The 23,071-nt window shown below is 38.5% G+C and overlaps 1 protein-coding gene across 4 annotated transcripts in view; it reads right to left on the bottom strand.

Annotated features, from left to right (window-relative positions):
• The window catches only part of SNAP23 (synaptosome associated protein 23), a 36,702-nt gene that overhangs the window by 1,576 nt on the left and 12,055 nt on the right, over window positions 1–23,071 (bottom strand). The window contains exons 2-9 of one of the 4 annotated variants that reach the window (XM_067029073.1): window positions 15,690–15,769; window positions 13,739–13,840; window positions 12,903–12,944; window positions 12,438–12,486; window positions 11,571–11,688; window positions 7,302–7,334; window positions 2,171–2,329; window positions 951–1,095 (exon numbers count right to left, since the gene is read on the bottom strand). In XM_067029073.1, the coding sequence (XP_066885174.1) occupies window positions 951–1,095; window positions 2,171–2,329; window positions 7,302–7,334; window positions 11,571–11,688; window positions 12,438–12,486; window positions 12,903–12,944; window positions 13,739–13,795 (603 nt within the window). In that variant the 5' untranslated portion in view covers window positions 13,796–13,840; window positions 15,690–15,769. The remainder of the gene's footprint in view (window positions 1–950; window positions 1,096–2,170; window positions 2,330–7,301; window positions 7,335–11,570; window positions 11,689–12,437; window positions 12,487–12,902; window positions 12,945–13,738; window positions 13,841–15,689; window positions 15,770–23,071) is intronic. The other 3 variants (XM_067029072.1, XM_067029074.1, XM_059058087.2) reach the window with 3 other exon arrangements.

Raw genomic sequence — 23,071 nt, 5'->3', positions numbered from 1 at the left:
TTTTTCATAGTTTAACATGTCTGAAACTAGGATGCATCTTATAATTAATGGCATGTAGATGCAGTGAAAATATAATGCTCTTCTCTGCTATAGATCTGGACCTTGTTGTGGGAGTCCCCTGAATTGAATCATAGAATCTCATCTGGAGCTACCCTAGATCTCACCCAGAGACTGAAATAACCTACCCCAAGATCTGTGGAACAGATGTATCACCATCCACATCAATATGTAAATTAAAATGATTGGTAATATGTAGCCTAAACCCACATAACAGCATTGAAAACATCTTATGAACCATTGTTTGCCTCAATGAAATCCACCATAAGTGATTCAACAGAAAGCCAAGCTGAAAAACTTACCCCAACCTTTAAAGTACCGAGATTTTAATGAAGTAACAATAAATAACAGCTTTTAGATGTGACACAACCAAACACAGAACACAATTTAATTTCAGTATATTTTATATCGTATGAAGTAAAAAATAGCAACCACACTTTTCTGTTACTCTTGTTTTTGTGTGTCCACCCCACGAGAACCATTCTGCAGAACTGACTTTTACCTACTGACTCATGAGGTGAGGTTTCAGGAACTTACTAATTTGTTATTAGTTAACAAAATAAAATTCTAAAAGCTAACTCGCTCTTTCAGGGGAAAAACAAAAAAACCCCCGACAGCTCACAGAAAGGTTAGAGGAGATTGTGAGCTTCATGTGTGAAATTTTAAATAAAACCACTTGGTCCCAAGGTCTTGGTTTCAAAATGAACCAATTGAGTAAGAGATAGGAGGACTTGACTATTGTTTTTCAATGTGTTAGAACTCATCAAAACTGCAAGCCCTGTGAGGACAGGATCTTATCCCTATTGCTCTCCCCCAGAGCATCTAGCACAGATGTCTATTACTAAACACTGTACTGGATGTCTCATTTTCCAGTGGCACTAAAAAGCTCTTACCTTTTCTGTGATCCGTTCTATTTGTCGATTTTGAGCCTCAATCTCATTGCCTATGTCCAGGGCCATGTTTTTTAGATTTCCTAGGATACTGCCCACTTGAGTCAGGTTCTCTTCCATTTCGTCTTCCCTGGCGTCATTTGTTATACTATCACAAAAAGATAGTTAATTCAGTACTTTTGGGTGAATTAGAAATGGAGTGAGTCTGGATTTAGTTTTTATAAAACTAAGTAACCAAAATGACCTCAGCAAGTGTTAAACCCAACAGATGCAGGTTACCATTCTTGGGAAACATTCCATAGTAAAAATGGAAAGACTAATCCAAGAGAGCACATCTTAAAGCCATTTAAGATTAAGAAATAACTTTAGGATAGTGGTTTTTCAAAGTATAATTCCCAGCATAACCTGGGAACTTGTTAGACATGAAAATATGCTAATTCTCACACTCCACTCCAGATCTCCTGAATCAGAGACTGGAAGGAACCCCAGCGATCTGTGTTTTAATAAACCTCCCAGGTGATTCTGATGCATGCTTAGGTCTAAAGAACTACTGCTCTAAAATAAGGGTTGCAAAATCCTGGCCCAAAGCCAAATCTGGCCTGCCTTCTGAATTTATAAATAAGGTTTTATTTGAACACAGCCATGCTCATTTGTTTATATATTGTTTATGGCTGCTCTTACCCTACAACAGAGTTGAGCAGTTGAGTAGTTGTGACTGAGACTGTATGGCCTGTAAAGTGTGAAATATTTACTATCTGACCCTTTACAGATATCCTTATAGGGATATGGTCGACTCCTACTCTAGATGATACATTTTAAAACACATCTTCTTATTTACAGAAGTAAAGCATGATTACTTGAATAATTTGGAAAGTACTTTACAAAGAAAAGTTAATCCATCCTTGAATGTCAACAATCCCAGTCACAATTTTGTCAGAAGGCAAATATTAAAATGGAATAAGGGACTTCACTGGTGGTCCAGTGGTTAAGACTCCCCGCTTCCACTGCAGGAGGCATGGGTTCGATCCCTGGTTGGGGAACTAAGATCCACATGCCGTGTGGCCAAAAAAAGAAAAATCCAAAAATTAAAAAAAAATCCCCCCCAAAAGGAATAAATGCTATTTCTAATTAATAAGTTGGGGTTCATGCATAATTACACCCAGTCTCCAGAGAGAGCCATTCATTTAGGAAAAGAATAAAAATATCGGGAAGAGCTGGCATACCGTTTAATGTATCCGCCACTGGCTGCTCCTGTGGTTGCTTGCTGAGGCTGACCATTTGTCACTCGGCCTGGCTGCTTAGATACTACATTGCTAGGAGAGTTGTCTCCAACGTCTCCCCATGTTGCCTTATAGGTTTTACTAGACTCAAAGTTCTTTGTCCTATATAAGGGTCAGGAGTGTAGAGAGATACCAAAAAGCAGGAGAGGGAGAAATGACATTATTAGTGCTTGTTACCTTAGGGATGCCCTAGCACCCTTAGAATAAAAGCTACATGCAGCTAGATCTAGATTATCTACACTATGCTCCATCACAATCTAGCATAGGAAAAAGATGAACTGTGTAAGCCCGCTGACATTAAAAACATTTTTTTAAAGGTTAAACTACTGCCACAAAATCTTCACTGAGCAGTTAGCAAGTAATAAAATGTAATTACTTGAAAAAAAATGTAATTATTTGATTTTTCAGGTTCTCCTAGCCTCTGACACTCTCCAGAAAAGAGGTTAATGGACACTAGGAAAAAAATTCCTTAGGAAAGGTGCTCTGGGATGCCTTAATGGTTCCTTGGAAGCATCTCAGAGGTTGATGAGGGATGGAAGAGAAAGAAGGCTGAGTGGGCAGTACTTAGACCTCAGTTGCTCACTTACTTAAACTGTAGTAGTTTCAGCTGATCTGTTTTTTAAAGTTAGAATTGTGCATTAAATTTTTTAAAAAAGGTTTCTTCAGAGGGGGGTGGTGGTGTGATGAATTGGGAGATTGGGATTGACATATACACACTAATATGTATAAAATGGATAACTAATACACTAATATGTATAAAATGGATAACTAATAATAAAAAAATAAAATTTTTAAAAAGTTATTATAAAAAAATTTTTTTAAAGAAAGGTTTCTTAAGAAACAAACATCATGAAGGAAAGGCAATGAATGAGTTCCTTGGCTACAATGGTACCAGTTACAAATCGTTTGATTTAGGACTTTTTCATTTAAGAGTTTACTGTTCCACCTTAAAAAAAAAACAATGATCCTAAATCCAAGCCTCTTAAAAATAAAAGCATATGTTTAGATTAACTGATATAGCTAAAAATCAGCCAAAGCCAGAATTTTACCGTGGATTTACTACTTAAACTGGTATAAATGGCAAGAAAAAGAACTTAGTAAGATGACTTATAAGTCGCTATTACAAAAAACACAAAACTTTTTCTTACTGATTATTTGGCTAGGTAAAGTTTCCACTCACACAATTTAGTTTTTGCTTTTCTATAAACAAAGTAGTATATGGCTATAACATTGGTTTCTGATTTATTCCACATGATACATTAATGAGGAAGTTTTGAAATTGCAAAAGCAAAGGAGAGATTTTAGGAAAGCAGTGGCTCCTTTCATAATAGGATCATGTGAGGATTCATGTTTGGCAAACCTAGAATTGGATCTTAGACCTTAATCATCAAGGCTACAGAAAGGGTACATATGTTTAATTAATCTATTTAGTTAATAATAAGCCATGTTAAATCCTTCCTGGAACAAAGTGGGATACACATTATTTAGTGCTACTTTTTTTTTTTTTGGTTGCATCAGGTCTTAGTTGCAACACACGGGATCTTCGTGTGGCATGTGGGAGCTTTCCTTGCAGTGCACGGGCTTCTCGCTAGTTGTGGCATGCAGGTTTTCTCTTCTCTAGTTGTGGAGCACGGGCTGCAGGGCACGTGGGCTCTGTAGTTGTGGCGCTCAGGTTCCAGAGTGTGTGGGCTCTGTAGTTTGCAGCACACGGGTTCTCCAGCTGAGGCGCACGAGCTCAGTAGTTGTGATGTGTGCTTAATTGCCCCGCGGCATGTGGGATCTTAGTTCCCTGACCAGGGATCGAACCCGCATCCCCTGCATTGGAAGGCAGATTCTTTACCACTGGACCACCAGGGAAGTCCCCGATATACACATTATTTAAATGAATATTTATAAATAATTTCTGTTTAGTAAAAAAACCCATTTACATGTATTCTTTGTTAATAAGATGGGTCTCAGGCAAAATTCTGAAGCAGAGTAATAGCAACCAAGCAAAATAAACAACATATAAGTTTATCAGAAAGGTAACCAGAAATATTAATAGAAGTAATATAAGATAAGTGAGGCTTTTATCAGGATGTTAGACTGTAAAACAGGTCAAAGATGGAGGGCTGGAATTCTAGTGTCGCTAAATAATAAGACACTGTGCTTCTGAGAGTCTTAGCACAGAAGCACTGGGTTGGGACAGACTTGTGGGCTCTTGGTCTAGCAAGGGATATACACATGCTCCAACTTCCTCAACCTTAATGAATAATATTTGAAATTCCTTCAACTTCTGAGAATTCTTCCTTCAATTAGATATAAGGGGCATAAGATGCAAACGAACTGTTTTAACATGATATTGTGAATGAGGTTCAATTAAAGCATAGTTTTATAAACAAAGAATCAGACTGGTTATCAAACCCTTCTCTCTTTAAGAGGACTGGATGCTTGATGTTCTTCCAATATCAAGGGGAAAAGGTACAAAAAGCTGACTTGAATTGTCACATTTATTTTCAAATGGATTAGGGAAAAAAACTCTGCACTTCTTTTTCATGAAGTTTTGACATGTTCTGCATGTTTATAAAGCAGTGATTTTTATATGCTGTTCATGTCATATCTTCATCCTTGTGATAGTTCCATGTCTCTTTCAGCACCTCTACTCCAGGTAATAATGCCTTCTGCTTGCTCAAGATCCTGCCACATGATGTTACCCTGGAGCTTCTCCCACTGAGTTGTAAAACCCTTCAAGACACCTGTTTTTAAGGGCATTGTCAGGCCGCTGAGTATCTAATAAAAACAACAATGGTTTTTGTCTTCCTTCCAAGGGTCTTAAGTGCTTTAAAAGGTAATATTTCCTAAACTTGACTGAGCACCAAAGTGACCTGGATGATTCTGAATACACAGATGTGTATTTCAGGCTACATTCTGAATATTCTACTTCAATTTTTATCGGACGGAGCCTGGGAATCTTCTGTTGTAAATATGGTTTTATTTAAATTCAATAGATCATTTAGCTGCCCAACCAGGGAAGAGAAACACTGTTCTAAGAGACTTCCAATCTGTTGTAGAAGGAATATTTTAGATTACTATGGTAGTACACCTTAGTATTACTATATATTGGGACACTGAGGAATTAATCTGGAGGAAGCGAACGTATACACAATGTTTTTTTTTTAAGCCACAAGATTTAGAGTAAATTGACTTGAATCCCAATCCTAGACCTGTCATTCAGTAGCTACAGAACCTTATGCAAACTTCCATCTCTGAGCATCTTTTCCTTATATGTAAAACTAAGATAATAACAGTACTTAATAAGTCACAGGGCTGTTGATAATAGATGTAAAATTGTTCTGTAAAGCATTAGAAAAATATTTTTGTTCTTTGGTTTCAACTCAACCTGATCCTTAGTTAAAAGTTCATGTCTTTAATTGCACAGATTACCAATTGGTATGTTTATTCTTATAGCCCATTAACATTCCCTAGCTTTGAGATCTACAAGCAGCTGAATATAATTGGAATATAGCTATATAAAAAGACATCTAGGCCAGGGTTGTTTCTGGTCTACAGTAAGAAAGAAATGGTTCTGATTTGCAACAGAACTCTTCTGCATAACAAAATTAACAGCCCCTCTGGGAAGAAATTAGATTTCATAATAAAATGCTTAAGCAAATTTGTGGTAGATTTTAATGCAATTAAGAACTCCATCTAGAAAGTTAGATTTACCCCTGACTGTCAGTTTTGAAGAGTTTAATAATCTTTAACTACTACATTTTTTTCAGATAAATATCACATTCAAAAATGGCATGTTTGAAATAAGAATTTGAAATATCCCTTAAGAAGCTGCTATAAATACAGACAACAATTATCAGGATATGAACACAGTAACTTTAAAAATTTCTTTTTTGAGTTTTGGTCGTCAACATTAGTACTAACTGAATAAAATAGCAAAAAGAAAGCCCAAGTCGGGGGGTGGTGGGGCGGGGGAGGGAGAGAGAGAGAGAGAGAAAGAGAGAGAGAGGTGATCAGGTTACAGGAAAGAAGAAAAAGAAGGGCAAGAAACAAAGGGTAGAAATCAAACAATTTTCTAACATTTAACCATGGTATTCATAGTCCCCATAAAAATCCAAAATTAAGGAGTCAAACATTATAATAAACAGTAGGCTGACTAGAGGGTTAACTTCCATAAAAAAATTAAGATTAGTTAGCTCTGCATTAATTCAATACAAAACCACAGCAAGCTAACACATTACATAATAGGTATTATGGAACAGATAATAATATATATAAAGAGAATAAAACCTTATTTAAAAAAAGGAGATAACTAGATGAGGCAACATTTTAAATTTATATCCCACCTTGTTCCAAATGGCATTTAAGATGACTTACATTGGCAATTAATTCCTCAATTTGGTAGTGGCCTAAATCATGGGGAATCCAAAATCATTAGAAGCAACACTTCAATAGAGGAAATATTGATTCTGGAACCAGAAAGGAGTAGGAAAACTTAACAGAAGAAAGGAAGCTGAAATCAAAGTCTATGTATTTAGCCTGAATTCCCTTACCTTTGATCAGAACTAGAATGCAGCAATTCTCTAAAAAGATCAACCTATTTAAAACTTCTTAGGAAACTTTAGGCGTGTTTTTACTTTTATAATCTTAAATGTTTTTTAGCAAAAACTTAGTATCAGAGCCATTAGTCAAAGAGTGGTATTATAAATTAAGATCCTTTCGTCAATCCATCTTCTGGCAGACAGCACTCATCAAGAACAAATTCACTTTACATTACACACCACAGCACAGCTTTTAAGAGTCTCTACCATTCACAAAATCCATGCACATGCACAGAAAAGCCATTTGAAGCATCACCTTTAGATAGCAGGTTAACAGCCCAAATCGCGCCACAAGACTGCAACTTACAGTTCCCTTTGATCAGTTACTGAGCTCAGCTTCTGATGTTAAATCTTCATTTTTAGTAAGCATATTAGAAAGGAAGAGATTAGGTGAGAGAATGAAATGCAGAAAACAGTGAATGCCAACCAAACAGAACAGAAGCAGGTTTAGTTTTCAAAACATAATGCATTTAAATTCCTGCCTGGTTTCATAGAAACAACCAACATTTGAGAATCTAGATAAAAAGAAAAACATGAAAACTATTTAAACCAGAGCATACTTCGTTTTTCCTAAGAATGTCTGAATGATGATATTCTGTCCTAAAATTATGAAAATTAACATGAAGAGAAGGCAAATACTTTCTATCTCCAGTGAGTAGGATGGAGGAAGCACTCAAATGTTGACTAAAATACAGTAATTCAGTATTTATTTTAACTAATCAGAGCTGAATATTTACATCTTAATATGACATAAGATTCAATAGTATAAAACCTTTAGTACCAATCTTCAACTTCTCTAGTAAGTGGTCCAGAAATACCAACCTGTCTTCAGACTACGTGCCCAATATGTTTGACATTTTAAGCACAGAATGGAGAGAGGCAGGTTAAGACAGAGGAACACTTTGTTTGACAATGGTTAAACTGGGACATCAGGCAGTTTACTATTCTGAGACTTCCCATTTTAAACCTGCCTTTTTTTTTTTTTTTTTGGTGGTACGCGGGCCTCTCACCGTTGTGGCCTCTCCCGTTGCGGAGCGCAGGCTCCGGACGCACAGGCTCAGCGGCCATGGCTCACGGGCCCAGCCGCTCCGCGGCATGTGGGATCTTCCCGGACCGGGGCACGAACCCGTATCCCCTGCATCGGCAGGCGGATTCTCAACCACTGCGCCACCAGGGAAGCCCGAAACCTGCCTCTTTTTAAACTCGTTAATTAGAATTACGACTTATCAAAGTTACTGACAAAGGGACTTCCTTGGTGGTCCAGTGGTTAGGACTCCGTGCTTTCACTGCCGGGGGCCTGGATTCGATCCCTAGTCGGGAACTAAGATCCCGCAAGCAGTGTGAGGCAGCCAAAACAACAAAACAAAAAATCCCCAAAGTTACTGACAAAGATATAGGATTTTTAATAAGGATCTGTTCTATTTTGCTTTTAGGATTCAAATAGTAGCAAGCTAAAAGAATGACATTTATTCACAATTTTAAAGTTTAATCCTGGTAGTCTGTTTTCAAATTCTAGTAGTCCTTTAAAAAGAAGTAGCTAGGGCTTCCCTGGTGGTGCAGTGGTTAAGAATCTGCCTGCCGATGCAAGGGACACGGGTTTGTACCCCGGTCCGGGAAGATCCCACATGCCGTGGAGCGGCTGGGCCCGTGAGCCATGGCCGCTGAGCCTGCACGTCCGGAGCCTGTGCTCCGCAACGGGAGAGGCCACAACAGTGAGAGGCCTGCGTACCGCGCAAAAAAAAAAAAAAGAATTAGCTAAAATTAAAACTCACTTCTAATATAGGGTTCTGTTAAGTGAAACTATTTCCATGTCTCATTAGAAAAAGATCTGCTGATATGGCTTTAATGAATACTACTAAAAAAAGAAATCTCAAAGAACAAATCTACTCAAGGCATTTTCTATATAGTAATACATCTAACAAAAGCAACAACAAAAAGGTTCATTGTTTTCTTGCCAGTCAAGCAATGTAGCATACAGTTAAAAACTCGGGCTCTGCCTGGTTTTGAATCTCAGCTCTTCCACTTGTTAGTGTAGCCTCCTTATGCCTCTGTTTCCCCATATGTAAAATGGTGATAATAAGAGGAACTATCTCATATTAAGGGTATTGTAAGGATTAAATTTAAAGTGCTCAGGATAGTAAGAGCCTAAATTAATATACAGGCTCACAACTCTCATGCAAACCTTTGGATGAGAGACATTTTGAGCAGTACCACATAATCACATCAGTATTTCTGCAGTGAAACAGATTAACATTTATGCTAAGTGTAATAAAGACTATTAAATAGCTTCAGCTCAGGTTACATCTTGTAGCCTAATTAATAAGTTGTGGCACTACATTCTGAAAAAAACAAACCTTTGGCTTTCAGAGTTTTTTAGATTTCTAAATGGCAGATAAGAGACTGTGGACCTGAGTTGTTATTACTAGTACCAGAATTAGCACTAGCTTTATACAGAAGACTAAGATACCGTCTCTGCCTTTGAGAAGCTCATGTTATGGCTATTTATATGATAAGCCTAACTGAAACACAGATTAGCAGATTAAGCTTAGAAAGATCACGCCCCTGGCAGGAATGAAAATAGATAAAGCTGAGGACAAGAGATACCATAGACGGCAAGGACTCAATGGTGTAAAGGAGAGATGGATGGAAGGGAGGCAATTAAAATCGGAATCTTTAAAGTGAAACACTACTCTCTCCTCTTCAGGGAACAAGTATTCTGTTATAGGAGCCCCTTGATTCCAACTGTTAAGAAGTGCTTTCTTCTCTTGACCCACTAGGAAAGGGCTCTGCTGAGGTTAGAGGCTGACGACAGACCGCTTCAGGACCATACTCTACCTTCTCTCTCAGACTGTCCAAGAAAATCCTGCCTATGCTTGTCTGGTTACACAAAGAAAAATAAAATTAATACTTATGTAGCTCCATTTCCCACTTTCTACGATATCAGACCACCTTAGGATTCACTGCTCTTCCTACTCATCAGAGATAATTTGCTCTAGGTTCTAGGGAGGACTTCCTCTTCCTTGCTCTTCTCTTAATATGTACCTCAATGAAGTTCATTTACTTTTTTCCCCTGAACTCTTCCAAGAGGGTACATAGAACATAGGAGAAAAGTGCAAGTAAGTTTGCAAAACATAGTTAAAAAAATAGTTTAATTTAAAAAATCTGTACATTTCTAACTTGTTTGCTGAAAGTAATCTGCTAAACCCTGATTCGAAGGTCATAGTTATTAAGATATGCACTTTTGGAGAGTCAACCAAGGTCTAAACAAGTCAACAGACTTGTCTTTCTTAGCTTCTTATGCCCAAAACAAACACTAAAGTTGATCAACAAGTAATTTAACTCTATTTTCTCCTGTAGAAATGGCACAGAGGATGTTGTCACATGAAAACACTTATCTGAAAGCATGACCTCCTCCATTCCTAACTCCTTTGAGGAGTAAAAAAATGCTGAGAGTCTGTAAACCTTCGTATCTCATTTTTGGTTTACCACACCAGCTGAGACAACTGGATGGAAGTAGTAATGCTTACAAAGTTCTTTAAAAATGAATACTCTCAGCAGAAAGGATAGTCATTCAATCTCCAGACAATGTCATTTCAGCCAAAGGTAAAGTTCAAAGTTGCTTTGTTAATGACTCCTCATCTTTGAATACATGTACTTTTGTCAACACCATGGAGTTTGTTTTACCCAAGATTAAGTAGAGAATTTAAATATTAATAATAAAGTCACTAAAAAGAATGAATTTCTTTCTGTCAAGTATAATCTCATACACTATATACAAATAATTTGAAGACTTTTCATCTCCTAGTTTACTAGAGGCTGCAAATCTTCAGAGTCTTCTTTGATGTTTCCTCCTTCATGTTTGATATACAATCAGTGAATTTAAAGCGAATTTTTTTGACTTACACTTTTCTCTCTAATCTTGATGATAAAGTTATACCCCACAGGCCTAGTTTACAAAAGGTTCCTAACTAGTCTCTTGGTGTGTGGTTATATACTCCACTCCAATCAATCAACCCCTTAGGCTGGTATTCAAAGTTCCTCTATTGCCTACTTATGTATTATTTTCCACTTCTCATCTATATGAATCATGTAGTATAGTTAAGTCAAGCTCCTCTGTAATCTTCATTTAAATTAGATCTTCCACAGGAAGTGTCTTCCCACTTCTTTCATGTCCATCCAGATCTTCCTAATCATTCAGAGCCCAACTCAAGTCCTATCTTTCCTATAAGATGGTCTCCAGACCAACTATTATCAGTTCTATACCTTTAGCCTCAGTTGATATCACATGATGTAGCACTAGATTTATATAGTTTTTACTTTTTGCTATTCTTTCTCATATAGCCAACCACATGGTAAGTCTTTTGAAGCCAGGATCCAAGTCCTTTATTCCCTTGACCATCCATCCCTCATGTGCAGACCACAGAACATGTATTTTGTTAATTCTCCTTATTTGAAAGGAAAAGACACTAATTCTATCCTGCTCTGTATTACCCAGATGTATATTTCCTAATCTTTTCTTGTATTATTAAAAAATGAAATTGGGACTTGATCGAAAGATTGATCAAATTTAAGTGATGGTTTGTAGTGAACATGCCCATTTATACAAAAAGTTTGATCGGACTGAAGAAGAAACAGCTTCAGTTGATCTAACAAAGTTCCTTATTTAGGCCCTGTCATACTTATTGGGAGGTGGGGAGTGGTGTGCTCTCACTTTAGATTTATTTGAAAAAGGTCTTGATTTATCAACTCACCTATTACAGGGGCATACACAAAGGCCACAGCACTTGTTTAGTTCTGTTAAAGTCTTCTCTGCTTCTCTCATGTCTTTGTTTATTTGGTCCATGCCTTCTTCTACGCGTTTTAGTTGTTCTAAGAATAAGTTGTGGAAGTTACATTTTGTGTTACATTCATGGTGCCAACCAGAAAACGCCATTATGATGGAACAGCAAAAACTTTAACCTCGAATCCACCAATAACCCATCACAGTGACTGTATCAGGGCCAGATGGTATTACAGACTGTCCAGAATGAAAACAGTCTTTCACATACTGATCCTGGGGCACCTGGCCTCTCTCTGACTGTGGCAAGATTTGTTCTAAAGAAATTTGTATAATAGGAGCAATGTGAGGATTGGTTTAGAGATCACTTTTGCAACCAAATTAAGTGTACTTTGACTAGACCAGATCCCCAGCATTTCTATTATTGGATAAGCTCAAAACCTGAAGGCTGTCATAAGATTAATAAAAACTAGACCAGATTGCTCAGGGCCAAATCAAACAGAATGTTTCCAAGCCTGCCTGAATCTGACCTATTTAAGGACTTAACTTGATTTCTGAAAATGATGCAAAAATATCATAATGTCTAGTTCATGTATGACCAATACACACAATAAGCCCTGCTACATAATAAATACTTGGTATACAATGAGGTATTGTGGTCCCCACCTCAAACAGGCAACAAACATAATTCAAATCAGCAGAAAAGAAGTAAAATATCACTCTTATCTTACAAAGGGAAGGTACTCCCAAAGGCTTAATTAATTTTATACACAGCTGATTTGAAAAGGCTTTCTGGCATCCTAAATCAAATCAAGAATTTCTGCCAATGACTGCAACTCACCCCCTTGTTCATCCAGCGTAGTGATAGTCTTGATTCCTGCATCCTGAGACTAAAAGAAGGGAAAAATGCTGAGAGCACAGCAAAATAAAAACAAAACAGAAACAGAACCTACAAGGTCTGAAAAACAGCAAGAGAGAATCATTAGAAACTTAAGTTTCTCAGAGGACTAGAGCTACAGAGGAAACTAATCTCCCCAAACCAACACACTTTAACATATTAACCCCCCAAAATAAGTCACAAACTCATGGCGAACTGTCTTCCCTGTCATATTCCAATACTATCAATTAGAAAAACAAAAAAGGCCCATTACTGCATGGTTTGACAATTTCAGCAATTGCTGGTTTCAAATAATAAAGCTTATTGATACAATACCCTTCTGATTCTTAACAGTAATTCCAGCCTGTGCTATCAGAATCCCTTCTATACAGTTTCTATACTTAACTTGATGATTAAACACTTTCTTACCTCAATGGCGAAACCCAGGATTCTCCTTGTACTTTCCAGAGACTAGGAAAAAACACAGTTTCAGCATTCTACAACAATTCCCCCCCCGCCCAAAATCTGAACACAGGCCATATTCATAATGCTACTCTATTTTTAAAGACTGCCAGCCCATCCACCTCTCCCTTTAAAACAAAAAAAGAAAGCTTATTACTATAATTTTGGTTATTTTCTTCCTACCAGATGGTCCTCAAGAGAAAATTTGGAAGGTGAAGTTAATGGGATTTATAAAAAATTTAATGTAAGCAGAAATCTAGGTATATTACACAGATATTAGAAAATTCTGTTAAAATGAAATGTCAGAATTCCTCAAATCTAGAATATCTTTGTTGTAAGTAACTGTTCAGTAATGACTAAAAAAAAAAAAATAAATCATACAAATTGTTTTCACTTATTTAGCTTTTTGATGAGTTGAAAAAATAAGGAGCTAGTAATGGCGCTCTAGAGCAAATGCATTCTTTGATATAAAGAGACTAGGAAGGGCTCCCTGGTGGCACAGTGGTTGAGAGTCCGCCTGCCGATGCAGGGGACACGGATTCATGCCCTGGTCTGGGCAGATCCCACATGCCGCGGAGCGGCTGGGCCCGTGAGCCATGGCCACTGAGCCTGCGCGTACGGAGCCTGTGCTCCGCAACCAGAGAGGCCACAACAGTGAGGCCGCGTACCGCAAAAAAAAAAAAAAAAAAAAAAAAAAAGAGAGACTAGGAAGAAGCCAAAATGGTCTTCTAAGAAGGTCCTCTCACCCTTCCACTGTGAAAACTGAAAGAGAACTAATTACTTATTCCAAGTAAAACTTTTACCTCATCAGTAACCTGGTTAGCCCTCAGCTGAATTTCTTCTGCTGACAGATTATCCATGATGAATTAAAACTTGATAGGTGGAGAAACTGAAATGTGGATATTCTGTAAGAATAAGGACACAAAAAACAAGTTTGTTTGAGCAAAGAGTGTATATTTATGGAATTTAGGATACTTGGAAAACATGGTAAAATAGCCTATCTTTATCCTTATCTATTTATCTGTCTATCTATCTACCTACCTATCTATCTGTATTTCAGGTGAAGAAATTAAGGCTGAGAGATGGTAAGTAAATGCTTAAATGCTAGTTATTACCAGAGGTGAAACAAACTCAGGTTTCAGGACTTCCAGTGAAGCACTGTTTCTAATAGGAAAGTGGTCCTTCTACTTTGAGAAGGAAAGCATTACTAGAAGACAAGCTTCAAGAAACTATTAAAATGAATTCCTGGTTGTACAATGTTCTTTGTACATTGTCTGAATATGGAAAAGCAATAAGGTAAAGAAGTCGAAGTTAGGTAGTGTTCCATTAGTAAAGTAACAAATTCAAAGTCCTGTGCCTGCAGAGCACAGGAAACATTCTAAAAATGTGCCAGTTGTCCCGGCTACTCATTGGAGTAGCCGAGTAGCCGGGAAATACTTTCATTCTTAACAAGAAAAGGATAATGCTGATACAAAGAGCTCAGAAAAGACCTAGTTTTTATTAAGAGTAGACTCTCCCTTTCCAATTACTATATGGTTTGTTATTTTAGTGAAGTCCCTAAGAAACTGTACAATTATTCTTCTATACTTAGTAACTTAGTAACTCATAGTAACTCAGGAAGTGATCTCACAGTCATTCAAACTGAAACATAAAACTTTTAATAGGTGAAGATTCCAAGAGTCCTGCCTTCTAATATTAACAGTGATACACTGTTGTATAGTATTCCTCTTTGATAAGCACTGTGTGACTTACCTGTTGTTTTCTTTTTATTACATTTGCTAGCTTTGTTATTAAAAATTTGAAAACCAATTTTACCAAAGCCCTTTGTCAATGACACATATAAAAGTGTGGTTCACATTCTGGATTTATCCCCAGCGGACATGTGGCAGTGTCCTGAGAATTTTTTGATTGCCAGGAGTTGGGGAGGGGTAAGGAGGAGTAATGTTACTGGCATCTAGTTGGTAGAGGCCAGGGATACTGCTAAACCTCCTATAATGCTCCTTGGGACAGTCCCACAATAAGAATTATCTGTCCCAAAATGTCAAAGTGCTCAGGTTGAGAAATCCTGCCATGGAGTACACTCACTGATGAGCAGGGAACTTTGTTAACTTCTTAGCACTGAACACTTGGAGGGAAAGGATTTTATTATATCTTTGTGCCTCTAACACCTAACAGGATCTGACAGTTCGTACCCCAGTAAATGTGTGCTGAATGAACAAATAAGTAGAAAAACAAGATGTACGCTCATTTAAGTGGATCTTAGAAACAAAGCTACATGTAATAGTAGCACAAAGCCTTCAAATAAACACTAGAACCACAAACCAAAAATTGCCATCACATGTGTATGATTTAGAATGGCCTGCTCGTCACATACAGATCTTTTTAGTCACATTCGTAGCTAACCAACACTTTTATTAGAACCATCTAAACAAAAAGCGACAATATCCCATTCCTAGGACAGAAAGGCATTACATTTAGAGCCTTATAATTCTACTGTCATTGCTAACCATTTCAGGATTTAATTAAGATTTTGAGCCTTGATTAAAGACATTAATGCTCATAAAACTGTTATTAAATTATTAAATTGCCAAAAGTTGCAAATTTAATCTCATAGCTTGTATGCCATAGTAGGACTGTGGCTCTGCCAAAAGGTTCATATGCTAAGATACATAATCAAGATATAAAGGTCTCTCTTAAATTAAGAACTGATCACTCATTAGATATAAGCATAAACAGAACCACATGCTTTATTACCTTGCTAATTGTTTATGAGACTTTAGCTTTAATCACACATATGATTATGCTACAGTTTCTCTTCTGTCAATCTTTCATAGCTGTAATTATAAAAAGAAAAGGAAGTTGCTTTGTACTCTCCCACCATTTTTTGTATGCTTTTCCTTTCTATAATATCCCCATCTGCCTGCCCAGGCAGTCTCGTGCTTTCCTACTCAAGGTACCTTTCAAAGCCTGTCCTTCCTAGGCGGTACGTTCCAAAGTTATCTATCCCTCTCATGTGAATATGCTAAATGCCCCACAGAGCACAAAGTGTTAAGAAAAGCAGTACACACTAATCAGTTAGTATGTGGAAATGACATCCCGATTGGGTTTTCCGATATAGTATACTATGGGTAGGAAGATATTTTGGGAGTAAGGAAGCTCAGATCTCTCAAATTGTATAATTTTGTAATTCTACTCCTAGAAGTGATTATTGCCAATTACAAGTCAATATTTGTTATTCTCCTAGTAAATATGAGCAAAACTCCATGCAGGTTTAAAGAAAGGCTTGAATGCAAAACTGACCTCTGTCAAACTTAAAGATTCCAAGAGTCCTTGCCTTTAATTATCAAAAAGGCAGATTAGGGCTTCCCTGGTGGTGCAGTGGTTGAGAGTCTGCCTGCCAATGCAGGGGACATGGGTTCGTGCCCCGGTCCGGGAAGATCCCACATGCCGTGGAGCGGCTGGGCCCCTGACCCATGGCCGCTGAGCCTGCGCACCTGGAACCTGTGCTCTGCAACGGGAGAGGCCACAACAGTGAGAGGCCCACGTACCACAAAAAAAAAAAAAAAAAGGCAGATATAGCTGGGAAGCAGATGTGAAGAGTCACTCCTGGCATAGCAGTGGTGCCATTTTTTAGGACACACCTTTTAAGTGAACTCAAAGTGCTTCTTTTTTTTCCTCCCTGAGCAGATGACACACAAAACAAGAAACAGACTTCTGTTAAGTTCTCACATGTTTGGCATGCTGATATCAGGACAGAGCTGCCTAAGACTTCTCTACTCTGGAGTTTTGAGGATGTTGAGCACATGATTATAGTAAATGGGAGTAAGTGAGACAAAGCAGAATTGTAAGGGGAAGGCCAAAGAGAGACAAAGAATAATACTCCTAGGCTCTTTTAGCCTTTACTAAACTGCTCAGAAGTGTCAGGCAGGGTGCAAGCTAGAACTAGCTATATAGCTTTACTCGTATTTATGATCTCCAGAAGTTTTTCTCATGGAGTCAGGAAAGGCTATCCAGAATGGTAGAGTAAAGAGAATTAGAGAAGGGGCAGGGGAAGGAAAAATGAAACATCGCTTGACACAAAGATCCCATTAAACTTACTTTTCTTAGGTATAACCCAATAGATTAAATGTCTGTGTCATTTTCCCAATGCTCCTGGGGACTTACGCTATATGTGTGCCTTTGAGATGAAAATGCAAGATTTTTTTCAGTGCTTTTACACCCTATTTCCCTTACTATGGTTCATTTGGGCTTACTAGCAGACTCCTAGTTTATCTTTCTTAATTTCTTTTCTATTATAAACCTTGGGGGGAGAGGGGAGGAAGAAATGTTCACTGAGCATGTACTATGTATCATATACCCATCTAAGTTATTTATATATGTCATTATGTCTGTTATACCACTTTATAGGTGGGGAAACTAAGGCTCAGTTTAAGTAAGTAATTTGCCCAACGTGACTGAGTAAAGAGCAGATTTATTATTCAACGCTGGATCAACTCTGAGACCAAGGCTAGCTCATGGTCTGGTAAATAGTCTTACTGCTGGATGTACCGCCCCTTAATAAGATATGAGAACTATTGAAATAAGAATATAGGCTAAGCACTCTACCTGATGGCTCATTTCAAAATTTCAGATACTTTCTATAGTAATACCATGAAATCTTATCTCTTCCACAGACTCAAAGATGGTTAAACTGAAGGAAGAAGTAGAAAAGACCAGAGTAATCATGGCTTTCATCTGTTTTATAATAATTTAGAACCTGAAAAATATCTACATTAATTTAGAAAATGAAAATAATACTACTGGGAAGAAGGAATACAAAGTAAAAAGAACTCAGAAGTTAATCAACAGGAGATCCACATGTCTTCATTGATAAAAATGGAGGGATACTCAGGAAGTAATGAAGAAATAGCACTTTAAATCACTGATTCCAGACAAGACCAATATAAGAATGATTTTATAAAGTATTAACTCAGTTTATACTGGAAGGCAAGGATTTTGCATTAAAATATGCTACCATTAGTTTCCTGCCTATTCCTTCTCTTAAAACATGGTTAATCACAATGTAAGTTGCTCTATGAGTTACACTCATAGTTATTACTGTACTCTTTAACAGTTTGATAAAATTTGCAATTCTATTTGACATATTTTGAGTAGACTTTCATGGTAACTAATGTATTTACAATAAGTAGAAACTTCTGTTCAGAGCAGGCTAGCACAGTGGTTGAGTAGTGGGAGGTCCAGCATCCAAATTCTGGCCCCAAAAATGTATTTGTTGTGTGACTCTGGGCAAGCTACCTATCCCCACTAAAGTTCAGTGTCTGCATTTGTAAGATAGGGATAACAAAACTATTTCAAAGGCTTTTTTGGTGAAGATTAAAAAAGATGATCCATACAAAGTGCTTAGCACAGTGCCTGAAGCATAGCTGGTATTCAAGTGTTAGCCGTTATTTCATATCATTAGGGAAGCAGAAATAGTAGGCAAAACAAAAGTAAAGTAACAATGTTAAATATGAGTGATATCAATGTAAATGCAACTGAAAATAATTGCTACTAAATATTAACTGTTCCATCTGAAGACTAAATTTAAATATTAAAGTTGATGGTACTGTATAGGCTATACTATTTTCATGCCAGTCATGAGGCCTGTGGTTCTCCCATTTAATCAGCTCATGGAAGTGATGCTGGTCCATGAAGGTTACCTCTCAGTACTGGTTAATTAAACTTCACTGCTTGTTATAAAAAAAAAAAAATCCATCAATATGGAGAACTAAACCAAGTTACTGGTTGATAGATACTTATCTAGACAAATATATATAACTTTGCATGTCTAAAAAATTAAAGACTGCCCTTAAATGATTCTTTTTTTCTGGCTAAAGCTGGCAAACATAAACCACAAAAGGGCTTAGGTTACGAAGGTCAGTATATTATACAGTGAACAAAGGAGACTTAAAAAAAATCAAATATGTGCTATAATTACCAGAGGGTTAAAATATGGGTAGAAAAAAGTCTGGAATGGAATCATCAAAATATGACCAATGGCTGTTGTGGTATAGTAGAATTAAGAGTGATTTTTCTTCTTTTTCCAATTTTCTGAATAGTTTGTAATGTATTACTTTTAAATTTCATACATTTATTTTTATTGTAAAATATGATAGTTTATGGCAACCAAGAAAAGATTTATAAGACTGGAGAAAACAAGGACAAGAAATAAATTCTAGACACTAATTCATAAGCATGATATCAATTCTTAGCCTTTCCTGAGACAGATCTTCCAGTTGGCACATATTCACAGTAAGTGTAAATCTGTGGAAACATTTCTATCGACTGATGATCACCCACCCCAACCATAAAAGTAAAGAAATAATACAGTGGAAAAATTTGTCCTAAACTGCTAAAAGTTGTTTAGAGAAAAGGCCCTTGCTACGGTTTGGCTGGGAAACATACTTCACATGATGTGGCAGGAGTGGGTTCTAATGGAGTCTGAATAAGTTCTCGGTACTTTCATGGGAAAATACTAAGAAGTGGATAAAAGAGGATCCCATAAAGAAGCAGAGAACATATAGCTGTAATTGAGAATTTACAACAGCTCCATCCTGGAGTACAGTCAGTCAATCTTCTGTCATAGCCCCTCACCTCCAGTGTATTCTTTTTTTTTTTTTTTTTTTTTGCGGTACGCAGGCCTTTCACTGTTGTGGCCTCTCCCGTTGCGAGCACAGACTCCAGACGCGCAGGCTCAGTGGCCATGGCTCACAGGTCTAGCCACTCTGCGGCACATGGAATCTTCCCGGACCGGGACACGAACCCGTGTCCCCTGCATCGGCAGGCGGACTCTCATCCACTGTGCCACCAGGGAAGCCCTCCAGTGGATTCTTGTTCTCTAACTTTTCCACTGACATTCAGCACCGTCAGGGATTCAAAGAAAATGTATGAAATGAGAAGCCATTTAAATCAAAGTCTGGGACTTCCCAGTTGGCACAGCAGTTAAGACTCCGTGCTCCAATGCAGGGGGCCTGGGTTCAATCCCTGGTCAGGGAACTAGATTCCACATGCATGCCGCAACTAAGAGTTCACATGCTGCAACTAAGGAGCCTGCTGGCCGCATCTAAGACCTGGCACGACCAAAAATAAATACATAAATTAATTAATAAATAAATGAAAGTCTGTAGGATTTGCTTTAAAATAATTCGAAGTTGGGACTTCTCTGGTGGCCCAGTGGTTAAGACTCCACACTTCCACTGCAGGGGTGGCAGGTCCAATCCCTGGTCGGGGAGCTAAGATGCTATGTGGTGAAAAAACAAACAAACAAACAACAAAGGTAGAGAAATGGGTGGGAGTATAGAGGATGCAAAGAATGGCCATGATTGCTGAAGCTGGGTGAATAATACATGGAGGGTCATTATGCTACTTTCTCAACTTTTTATTATGAAAAAATTTAAAAATATACAAAAAATATTTTAAATGGTAGCTAACTTTTTAACAATCTTTACTCACCATTTTGAAAGTCTAGATAGTGGGTAGGGGATTGAGAGGACTCTTAACTACAATAGTTGATATTTATAAAGCATTATACATGCAAGACACTATTCTAAGAAATATTTAAAAAATATAAATACACACACATTCATTTAATCCTTACAACACTGTCTTAGTCCATTAAGGCTTCAATAACAAAATAGCACAGACTGGGTATTTTAAAAGTTCTTGCGGGCTTCCCTGGTGGCGCAGTGGTTGAGAGTCCGCCTGCCGATGCAGGGGACACGGGTTCGTGCCCCGGTCCGGGAAGATCCCACATGCCGCGGAGTGGCTACACCTGTGAGCCATGGCCATTGAGCCTGCGCATCCGGAGCCTGTGCTCCGCAACGGGAGAAGCCACAACAGTGAGAGGCCCGCGTACCGCAAAAAAAAAAAAAAAAAAAAAAAAAAAAAAAAAGTTCTTGTAAGGGCCCTCTTTATGATTTAAAGCACCCTCACATGGTGGGAGGGGCAAGGAGCTCTCTGGAGTCTATAAAAGAGACTAATCCCACTAATCCCATCAGGGTTTCACCCTCATGGTTTAAGCACCACCCAAAGGCTCTACCTACTAACACCATCATATCCAGCATTACAATTTTAACATGAATTTTGGAGGGGAGGACATACAAACATTCGACCCTAGCAAACACTGTTTAATCCCACATTTTACAGATGTACAAACTAAGGAACAGTGAGGTTAAGCAACTTTTGCAAGTAGAGCCAGGATGAAACCCAGGAAGATTGCTCTAGAGCATGTGTTTTCAATTACTGTTATGCATATTAGATGGAGAGTAGAGAACCACATTATCAAGTCATTCAAATCGGTAGCAGCTTTGCCCAAAGAAAAGTACAGTTAACCCTTGAACAATGCAGGGGTTATGTTAGTACTGTAGTAGGTATTTACTGGAAAAAAATAAATCTGAGTGTAAGTGTATCCACCCAGTTTAAACCCACCACCTTGTTCAAGGGTCAACCTGTATACACATGAAGTCCCTGTGAGACAGGAAGGGGGCTGGGCACAACCTTTAAAAGAATGGCATTGTCACTGAGGACACAACATAAACTGGTTACATAAACTGGTTAGGTCCAAATGGCGGAAGAGTCGACTTCCACTAGACCTTGGGCCTCAGTATATGCTCATCATAATACATCAGCAAGCTAAATGACACACCCACAGGTGCCATGACAGTTCCGAGGCTGACCATAAAGGCCAAAAAGTGGGTGGTGGCCCAATTCCTAGAAATCCCTGCCCCTTCCCCAAAATAGCTGGAATAATCTTCCCACTCATTAGCCTATGAAATTACCCTATAAAAATTGACAACCCCGTACCCTTGGGGCCCTTGCCTTCTGAGATGGCCCACACTCTGTCTATAGAGTGTGTATCTCTCCCTGAATAAACCTTTTTTCACTTTACTATGGCGCTCTTGAATTCTTTCCTACGCCAAGCCAAGAACCCACACTCAGCGGCCCTCCCAGCGACTCACCTGAGAGCTGGGACATGACCATCCTCTCGAGTCCCACTTTCTTTCCTGCAACACCTGCCTTCTGTTTTTCCAAGTTGCAAGTCTAACTCTATGCTTAAAGTACATTTTAGAGCAGTGATTCCCAGCCTTGGCTACACGTTATAATCACCTGATGAGCCTTTATAAATTTGGAGGCCAAGGCTGCAGCCCACACTAATTAAATAAGAATCTCTGTGGGTGGGAGCCAGGCATCAGTCAGTTTTAAAACTCTCCAGGTGATTCCAGTGTGTGGCCAAGGTTGAAAACCACTGTTTCAGATACAAACAAGTACTAATGGATGATATTCTCCCTGTTACAGTTCTGGTACCTAATGGAGGAAAAACATAGATAGAGGTTAACGACACAGGACAAGAACAACTTAGGCTTCAAAAAGTTAAACACAGAACTATCATGGGATCTAGCAATTTCATTCCTACATATATTAGAAATGAAAACATGTCCACACAAAAACTTGTACACAAATGTTAAAGCAGCATTATTCGTAATAGTCAAAAAGTAGGAAAAAACCAAGAGGGGGATGAAGATGGCAGAGTAGCATGACGTGGAGCTCACCCTCCGCAACAAACACATCAAAAACACATCTACAGGGCTTCCCTGGTGGCGCAGTGGTTGAGAGTCCGCCTGCCGATGCAGGGGACAAGGGTTCGTGCCCCAGTCCGGGAAGATCCCACGTGCCGCGGAGCGGCTGGGCCCGTGAGCCATGGCTGCTGAGCCTGCGCGTCCGGAGCCTGTGCTCCGGGAGAGGCCACAGCAGTGAGAGGTCCGCCTAGCACAAACAAACAAACACATCTACAGGTGGAACAATTCTCAAGGAAAACTGCTGGAAACTGACAGAAGAACTCCTATACAACCAAAGCTACAAGAGAGATCTCCACTTAACAGAGTAGGATAGAAAAAAGGCATCAGGTCAAGATCTGCAACCTTGGGAGGGATCTGGAAGGAAGAGAAGGTCTGCATGGGCAGACTCTCACCCTGGGGAACAAGCAGGTCAAGCAACAATCTGGGCATCCCAGTCCTGGGGTCCTGTGCAAAGGAGAAAAGCCCTGTTGGCTGCTGGGAGAACCACTCTGACAGTATGAAGGGATGGAGAAGAATAGACTC

This window comes from Kogia breviceps, chromosome 3, assembly GCF_026419965.1.
Source record: "Kogia breviceps isolate mKogBre1 chromosome 3, mKogBre1 haplotype 1, whole genome shotgun sequence".
Taxonomy (NCBI): Eukaryota; Metazoa; Chordata; class Mammalia; order Artiodactyla; family Physeteridae; genus Kogia; species Kogia breviceps.
This window is presented reverse-complemented; position numbering and strand designations above follow the sequence as displayed.